Here is a 10000-nt window from a genome sequence, read left to right as displayed (position 1 = left end):
TAGACCACAAGTCTTGGGCAACAAATTAAAGAGAAATTCAGCAGCTACAGACTAGAAAGAACAAAACTTGAAACAAGGTAGAATTAATAAAAAAAAATAAAGATTGAAAACTTAAAATTAGATTAAACACCGAAAATCATGAAAGACTTTTTCGATAATAGATTATTATTATTATTATTATCATTATTATTATTATTATTATTATTATTATTATTATTATTATTATTATTATTATTATCATTATTATTATTATTATTATTCCCAACTGAAGATGAGGCAGACAGAAACTTTGAAGTTAATATTGGATTTCACTGGGGGTCTGCATTAAGCCCGTTTTTATTTGTGTTAGTTTTGGATGTGTTAAATGAAAGAGATCAGAAATGAAAAGTTGTGGGAGTTATTATATGTAGATAATCTGGCGAGTATCACTTGAAATGAGGAAAACATACAAGGAAGGATTGTAGAGTGGAAAGAGACTTTGGAGATGGGTGGCTTGAGGGTAAATGTGGATAAGACTAAAGTTATGGTGAGCATTAAGGAATGGTAGTGACAGGATAGCCATACATAAAAGTAGAGATTCGGTTATATAACAAATGACACATTTTAAGTACCAAATTGTGGAATGATCTTCCTCATCGAGTAGTTTACTCAGCAGAACTTCAAAAGTTCAAACTTGCACCAACTGTTTTTATGTTGAACAGACTGACACAAGTCTTTTTATAGTCTATATATGAATTATCTGTTTTAATATTGTTAATGTTTTTTAAATGTTTTATTTAAATTTTTCATTATTTCTTATATAGTTTATCTATTTCCTTGTTTCCTCAGTGGGCTATTTTTCCCTGTTGGAGCCCTTGTGGTTATAACATCTTGCTTTTCCAACTAGGGTTGTAATAATAATAATAATAATAATAATAATAATAATAATAATAATAATAATAATAATAATAATAGTAGTAGTAGTAGTAGTAGTAGTAGTAGTAGTAGTAGTAGTAGTAGTAGTAGTAGTAGTAATAATTACGATCTACTATAAGTCAGAAGGGAAGATGTGAGGATGAAGTTAAGAATAGGATATAATCCTGAGGGAAGTGGAGGGTGGTAGCGGGAGTGGCACGTGATAAGAAAATACCAATCAAGCTAAAAGTTAAGATTTATAGGAACAGTAATAAGACTAAAGTTAATGTATGAATCGGAAAAATTATCTGCAATAAAGAAAGAGTAAGCAAAGCTTGAAAGAACAAAGATGAAAATACTGAGGTGGATTAAGGGAATATCACTGTTTGAAAAGAATGGAAAAGGGGTGAAATTAGAATGGCAGGCGTAGTAAAGAGGTGATTAGAGTGTCATGACAGTGTGTGGGCGCGTGCTGAGGATAGATGGTGGGGAGGGAAGTGATGAAAACTCAAGAAGAAAGAGAACTTTCGTAAAATGAATGATGATCTTTATGAAGACAATAAGCTTGTCATTAATGGGTTATGTAATGGCGAGAGAAAACGAACAAATAAGAAGCCCTGAGATATTAATAGACTAAAGAATATACAACTGTACAATGAAATATCATTAGAAATAACTAACAAATATAATAGGACAAAAATAATAGAGTTGCACTATTGAATAAAGAAAATAAAAGCAAAGAATATAATATAAACATGGATTTAATGAAGAAAAAAACATGAAAATGACAGATGAACTAATATATGAGAGAAATAGTCGATTTAATTCCCGGCCGTTGGTTGAAGGAAATAACGTAATGCTCTTAATTCCCGGGTGTTGGCTGAGTGACAGAGCACTCAAGCCGGCGAAAAGATGTAAATATGCTAAATAAGATAAACATTCCCAGATGACAGTTAACGCAGGCGCGGTTTGCGACAAATTGCTTTGAGGACGGCGACGAAATTTCCGAGCTCACGTGCAGAAGAAAAGTAGTTGTGGTATCGATGGGTGTGTAGTTAATGATGCAATTAGAACGAAAAAAAAATGAACATAACTTTTATGTACAGTTGCATACAGAAATTCTGGTACAACTCGCTCTGGAGAAGCGCATCAGCCACACGCTTACCGCGCGGCGAGTTCCTGAGCTTAACCCTGGTCACCATTTCTGACATATCTTCCCATACTGTCTGTTTGGTTACTTGCTTCTTCGGAGCAAGGTGTGTCAGGGACTCTTGTGTCCAACTGTACTTTCCGGAGCTGATTTGTTCCCATTGTGATGGAACAGAGGCAAGTTAAAATGTCAATGGGTAACGGAAGGTGACCACTATTTTTGTAACGCCACTACCTAGAACAAAGCCAATAAAAATTATTAGATTCTCATATCCATGCTATAAGTAAATACTAATATATGGAATATCATACGTTGCTTCTCTATTGGCCAACTTATATTTGATGGCGGGGGGGGGGGGGAGCATTAAGATCTTTGAACTAATATCCATTTTTAAGAAGCAGCAAAATATAAAATGACTGGAAATACAACTTCTAAATTCAAAATCTAGTAGCTGACCCACGATTTGGTATTATATTGTTGATTGGACTTGTATTCTATGCAATTTTCAAGTCTAACAACATACTTCATTTCGTTATACCTTATTAAGAACCCGTCAAATGAGGTAAAGTTATTTTAATACCATAATTAGTCTAATATTTACGAAGATCAAACTTATCTAAGAATAACATCTGCTACTAGAATGAACGCTACGATAGTCCCAATGAAAATTCGACAATATAATAGTCTTGTTTAAAGGTTTAAAGGCCGCTTATGAATGATAGAAACAAGGGACTGTGACACTGCCCTATCAAGAAGGACAATGCCCTAGAGACTGACCATACATCATATATTAGCGCCCAAGCCCCTCTCCACCCAAGCTAGGACCAGGGAGGGCCATGCAATGGCTGCTGATGACTCAACAGATAGACCTCTAGGCTCCCTCAAACCCCCAACCTTAGCTCACAAGGATGGTAAGGTTGCAGACACTAATGGCACTAACAAGACTGGGCAGGACTCGAACCCTCGACTAGCAAACACCAGGTTAATAGTGTACTCTATTAATCCTGGTAAACACAAGGCAGATACGTCACCAAACAGGCCACAAGTTTAGTCTAATTGACTCTAATGCATAATACCATCCTGGGCTCTACTTACTTTAAAATATAAACTTTCCTGTCCTTACTTCAATCTGAATACTTCACTTTCCCCTACTTATTTGAATGAAGGAACCTTACTAGAGTCAACAGAATCGCCTTTCGCCCTATAGAAATTAATATTTTCCTAAGGCATCCTTTCTCAAATAATTAATTGTACACTGTTCGCTTGTCGCTCAAATCCAAATATTCACTAACATGTCGCCACTAATGTTTAGCTAATAATAATAATAATAATAATAATAATAATAATAATCCTCAGATTTACCTTCATTACTCAAATTAGCATAATTACTTTAGTGACTTTACTTGGACCATTATATACCAGTTCCTACCCATACCTACAATAATCTTTACATCTATGTGTTTTCTTAGGCCTTTTAGGCCTTTACATCAACTCGTCCGTCCTTAGATTAGTCGTAATATTCACTATATTGTCAGAACTAAAAATCATGAAATTCGCTGCCCCGTCTTTATCAAATTTAAATACAATTCCTGTTCTTAATCATATCTAAATGTTTACTTAGATCTTCCCATTCAGGACAATATTTCCCCTTTTCTTGACCTTACTTGAATCAGAATATTGCTATTCCTGTCCTTGCTCAAATCATCAAGCTTTTTTCCCGTCCTTACTCAAATTCACTTTCCTGAGCTCAAATCATTAATTCACTTTCCTGTCCTTACTCTAATCACCAAACTGGCTTTTCTAAATTTACTCTAATCACCAAACTGGCTTTTCTGTCTTTACTCTGATCACCAAACTCACTTTCCTGTACTTACTCAAAGCATTAATTCACTTACCTGTCCTAAATCTAATCATCAAACTCACTTTCTTGTCCTTACTCTAATCACCAAACTTTTCTGTCCTTACTTTAATCACCAAACTCACTCTCCTGCCCTTATCCTAATTGTAATACTTATTTTCCTGAATGGACTCCAATCATAACATTCCCATTCCTTCGCTTACTTAAATCACAATGATTCCCGGTTCCTGTCCTAATTCTACCTATTGTATTGAATTTCCTCACCTAACTCAAAACCACTGATCAAAATTCCTATTTTTGCGAGCATCGTCTCCACTTTCGCATCTTTACCAAAGCAATATATTAAATGTAAAGGTAAAGGTGCACGGTTCCAGTTCCAGTTTCAACAAAATAGATGGTCACCAGAACGTCAGCCGGGAAAGACCAACCCGCCATTGTGCGGCCCAACCACAGCAGTGGCCTCACCATTAAACAGCTTAAACTCACGGTCCTGGGCGGGGATCGATCTGCTACCGTGCGAATGCTAGGCGAACGCGTTACCACTGTACTAGCCAGGAGACATCCTAATATCCACACTACTATGGGTTTCACAGACAGTGCAAGTGCGATTTTTTGCAATTATTCTGTAACGAACAGTCGTATCAATACGAGATGTTGCTATAGGGTATTACACCCAGTGAGGAAATTTATAGGGGTATAATGAATCGTTAATTATTAATTATAAAGACACTTGCCCCTATGCCAAAGGGCAAAATCTCAATCATCCAGTCACAAAACCGAACAATAATATACAGAACCTCTACCTCCACCCCCTCCCTCCCTCTCCTTTCATCCCTCACCTGCTCTCCCCCTGCTTCAAGCTATCTCTCTCCACCTCCACGCCATCCATCCCTCTCCGTTCTTTCCCTTCCCTTCATGCTCTCTTTCTGAGAAGGTAGCTTAAGTTGCAACTTATTTTGTATGATTTTTTTTATATCAAGTACTCTATCTATCTATCTATCTTATCTAATTATAATATTTATTGTTGTAGATATGGAACAATTCAATCGGTTGTTACCTATCAGATGACTGACTGCTTTATTCACTGGTTTGCTCATCTCTCTCTCTCTCTCTCTCTCTCTCTCTCTCTCTCTCTCTCTCTCTCTCTCTCTCTCTCTCTCTCTCTATGGTATTGGTTATGTAAATAATTATTAGATTGATAGAAAAAAAAATCGTAAAAAAATATGTTTAAATCAAAGCAACATTCAGAGAGAGAGAGAAAGAGAGAAGGAAAGACGTAGGGCAGGTGAGGGAAGAAAGGAGAGGGGAGGAAGAAAATGGGGGTTAGAGGTGAAGGGGGTTGTAGGCAGGCGGAGCTCTTCCAACCTGGTGTTCGTTTTCTTGCTTGGCTAATGAGTTTTGCCTCTTGGTATAGGTACAAAAGTCTTTATTTACAATAAATGATTCATGATACTCCTATAAATTTCCTCACTGGGTGTAATACCCTATAGCAACATCTCGTATTGATACGACTGTTCGTTACAGAATAATTGCAAAAAATCGCACTTACACTGTCTGTGAAACCCATAGTAGGCTATTGGCAGTATTGAGATAACGGGGGTTTTCAGACTGAAAATAAGCATCACTATCTATAATTCTCCTTTCCTCATTGAACGCATTGTTTTCAGTCACTCAATTGAGAGACCAATAATAGGCTATAGCGCCCATATTGTATTACTATAGTCGCCGCAGAGATTCCAGGCAAAATAAGCCCCACCCCTGATTACGTCATAGCCAATCACATCTCCCACGTTAACAGTTTTGTGGGGGCTATGACTTTTAGTCAGAGAGCTCCCCCCCCCCCCACCCCCACCCCCCACCCCCCTGCCCAGAGACAAGCTCCGGGTAATCTGGAACGAACGAAAACTTAGTTTAAAATTTATAAGGGATGTATTGTGATTGCTACTAACGTGGGAGGCAACATGGTTGACTGTGACGTCATCAAGGGGTAGGGCTTATTTCACCCGGAAACTTTGGGGCGACTATAGCAACCAAGGAAACACTAGAAGAATATGAGAATAAAGATATAACATTTGAAGCCCTTCAGATGAATATCAGCATGCCAAATTATAACACATATACAATGAACATGATATATTCACCTTGAATACTAAAGACAAAGTGCTGGGAATGACCACATTCAAGGCCCGTAAAAACTGCTGACAATGATAAACAACCGTCAAAACTTCATATTCTGACCCTAATGCTTTATATATACTGTATATATTCTTTCCTGTCTTAAATTTAATGTTTAAATCATTTAAAGAGTCTCCCACCCATTTAATCAAAGATAAATACTTAAATATATAATATTTATTAAAGAAATGTTTCTAGACATTTTAGGCTACTCAAAATTACTTCTGGTACATTGAAAACCCTCATTCTTTATTGAAAGTTACAGCACATTGGCTGTTCTTTTATTTATCTGTTTCTATTAAAGAAAAGAAGAAATCCAAGTCTAGTCCTTATATCTCTGTCTGAAATGGAAGTTTTAACACTTTTCAATTCATGATAGTGCTGTATATATATATATATATATATATATATATATATATATATATATATATATATATATATATATATATATATATATATATATATATATATATATCTGGTGAAAATATATTGAGTGTTACTTTTTCGTAAAAGTTTTATATTTTATTTATGAAACAAGGGATCATTTTGAAGGAGAAAGTAATACTTCATTATGTTATGTTGCTGAAAGTGAGATAATTTCCTTCCGTAACGAGACAGAGAACCCCTATTGCAAAGTCGCTATAACTATAGATATGTCCTCCTTTTTACCTCACCAATACAAAATACTTCAGTAAAGAATCATGACAAATTAAGCATTTTCTTGTCAGCATTCATTCAAGTACATAAAGCCTTTCCTTAACAAGTATTGACTTTAATAATATTTCATCAAACACAATAACATAATTTTCAAAACCTAGAATTGTCAGGCGATTAAAACCAAGTTTCCTTAGATCTGAATAACCTTTTCCTAAAAAGGGGAATTTTGGAGATGTTTTTAGCCGTTCTCACATGATATGTATAGATGATAATATCAAACAACCATTTAGGTAGGATTTAGACTGATGCCCAGTATACTGTGTTATCTTCCACAGATGTGTAAAATTTTTATGATATGGTGCCTCAATCTTGAACTTCTGCATGAACTCATTTTGTTGCCTTTGTATGATACTCTGTCCATCACATTTAGAACTTGTAAAACTAAATCCAGTTCATTTCATCCCCTCACAGTTGACGAGTCTGGACAGATAGTGGCCTCATCAGTGTTGGGCTTCATGGATCGACGACCAGATGAGATTTCCCTGTACTTGACTCTCCGCACAGCCACAGGCCAGAACCTGACGCTTTCCCCCAACCACGTGCTCTTCAAGAGCGCGCTCAATTCTAGTCATCCAGTCAGCGCTTTTGGTTCGGACATTAATATTGGGGATGTGATTTTCTCTGTGAACAAAACTGGCCTTGAGAAATCCAAGGTGGTGGCAGTTGAGCTCAATGTAATGAAAGGTAAGTTTTGCCATAGCTTCTTAGAATCTGATCAAATATAAATAAAATAAAAATGGATAGAAACGTGATGACATTCTTATATCCTTACGGAGAAACTTCTACAATGAACCATATACAGGTGAAGAGTACTGTGATGAAAAATAGGAATTAGCCAAAAAACTAATGAATTTGATTTATATCACGAGTTTTTAACCCTCCACAGGTGCTTATGTCCCCCTAACAAAAGAGGGAACTCTAATCGTAGATGGCTCCTTGGTCTCCTGCTACGCTTCGTATCGCCACTCCCTGGCCCACGCGTTCTTGACACCCGTCAGAGCTTTCCCTCTCTTACTGTGGCCTCGTCCAGGATTCATCTCGAATCTTGGTTTGCTCCTGAAGAATGTGATCAGTGGAGTTGGCGAGACCACCTTAGGATTCTTGAAGGAATTCTTCACAGGACACCAGGAAACCAACGAATCTGCGATGGTGGGAATTAGGCATTTCGGTGAGCCCAAGGGCCACTTTACGTCGGAACCTGATTACAAGGGAAACCAGGAGAGAGAGACCATACAGTATTCGCCCTTCTTCAGCAGAGATACCACCATGCCTGAAGGAGAGGGAGAGGCCTTCTACATCACCCTTGTGAAGCTCATTGGCTGGCTCCTTTTTCAAGACCAGAAGGCTCCCACTCCAGTCATCCAGCTCAACCCACAAGTTCAGTGGGAAGGTTTCTCGCAACTATTCACTTTCTCCAGTACTTTTAACAACCTGCAATCTGCCATCCTTCACTTAGTGCCAAGGTCATGGTAATAACATTTGCCTTTCTCAATCCATATGGATAATGCCAGTGCCCAGAAATTGTATTCTCAGTGCCCCAATGTGAGACAATGCAAAGCCTTTTCTACAAACTTCGGCAAAGACAGGACAAGGATTCAGTTCTTAGTTGGGTAAATTAGCAAAATGCATTTGATATACATAATGGAATGAATAAGATTTATGACAAAATTCTGTAATGCGAGTAAATAATAACATATTCTTATATATATATATATATATATATATATATATATATATATATATATATATATATATATATATATATATATATATATATATACTTGTTGCAAATCTTCAAGTCAATATAAGTAATCATTCTAATCATACAACTTCGGTATATACTTTAGAAGACTCAAAAGTCAAGTTAGTTCATTTAAAGAACTGCTTATGACAGACAATACACCAAACTGAACTTCTTTACTTATAAAGATAATATAATTTCCTGCTAAGCCAATTTCATAGGAGAGGTGTCATCCAATCAGATATTAACATTGCATCTCGGAATATTCCTGGTAAATTCTGGTAAATATTCCTCTGTTCAATGTCAACGTTTAAGTGAAATGGTTTCATTTTTCTAACACATCCAGGTTCCTGATATTCTAACGTAAAATGAAGTTGTACACCAGGTCTGCTGTATATGTAAATCCTTTTTTACATATAACAGAAAAATATATAAATAGTTCATATGTGATGGTAAGGAAATACAAATTCAAAAAATAATATTTCATATGTAATGGTAGAGAAAACCAAATTTAAAAAAAAATCATATTTAATGGTAAGGAAAACCAAATTTAAAAAAAAAAATTCATATGTAATGGTAAGGAAAACCAAATTAAAAAAAATCATATGTAATGGTAAGGAAACCCAAATTTAAAAAAAAAATCACATGTAATGGTAAGGAAAACCAAATAAAAAAATTTCATATGCAATGGTAAGGAATACCATATTAAAAAAAAAATCATATGTAATGGTAAGGAAAACCAAATTTTAAAAAGAATTACATTGGTAATGGTAAGGAAAACCAAATAAAAAAACATTTCATATGTAATGGTAAGGAAAACCAAATTAAACAAAATATATCATATGTAATGGTAAGGAAAACCAAATATGAGAAGAAATTAACATTTCATTTGTAATGATAAGGAAAACCAAATTAAATAAAAAGGGTATAAAAAACGTAATCTTGGCACATAAATTTCCTGAAAAAATAATAAAAACAAAGGGATGATAGTTTAATTATAAAAAAATTAACAAATCAACACAACTAATATAAATCCAAGACCAAAATACAAACAAGACGAATACAAACATCCTACAGGTCTATCTACCGAGTCATCGGCAGCCACTGCCTGTCCCTCCTTGGTCATAGCTTGGGTGGAGACGGGGGCTTGGGCGCTGATCATATGTATATATGATCAGTCTCTATGGCATGGCCCTGCTCGATAGGGCAATGTCCCTGTCCCTTGCCTCTGCCATTCATGAAGGGCCTTTAAACCTTTAACCCCACAAGAATTATCAAGATACGAGTTACTCAAATGCAAAGACAAATTCCAAGCAAATCTTTATCTATGGACGAACTGAGATAACATCTGGTGCATAAGGAAGGTTCTCATTTTCTATCATGACATTGTAATCAAGTGATGGTATCATCCTTGGGGTGATCTTGTACTCAAAGTAGTCAATAAAACGTACTGATACACTGGTAC

The 10000-nt window shown here is 35.9% G+C and overlaps 2 protein-coding genes across 2 annotated transcripts in view; one reads left to right on the top strand and one right to left on the bottom strand.

Annotated features, from left to right (window-relative positions):
- The window catches only part of LOC137637980 (uncharacterized), a 168851-nt gene extending 160363 nt beyond the window's left edge, over positions 1-8488 (top strand). The window contains exons 5-6 of the mRNA XM_068370080.1: positions 7206-7478; positions 7681-8488. Coding sequence (XP_068226181.1) covers positions 7206-7478; positions 7681-8267 — 860 coding nt within the window. The 3' untranslated portion in view covers positions 8268-8488. The remainder of the gene's footprint in view (positions 1-7205; positions 7479-7680) is intronic.
- LOC137638746 (uncharacterized) overlaps positions 1-10000 on the bottom strand; it is a 494402-nt gene that overhangs the window by 385191 nt on the left and 99211 nt on the right. The window lies entirely within an intron of this gene.

Source organism: Palaemon carinicauda, chromosome 3 (assembly GCF_036898095.1).
Source record: "Palaemon carinicauda isolate YSFRI2023 chromosome 3, ASM3689809v2, whole genome shotgun sequence".
In the NCBI taxonomy this organism is placed as follows: Eukaryota; Metazoa; Arthropoda; class Malacostraca; order Decapoda; family Palaemonidae; genus Palaemon; species Palaemon carinicauda.
Note: the sequence above shows the minus strand (reverse complement) of the source record. Positions and strands in the feature narration are given on the sequence as shown.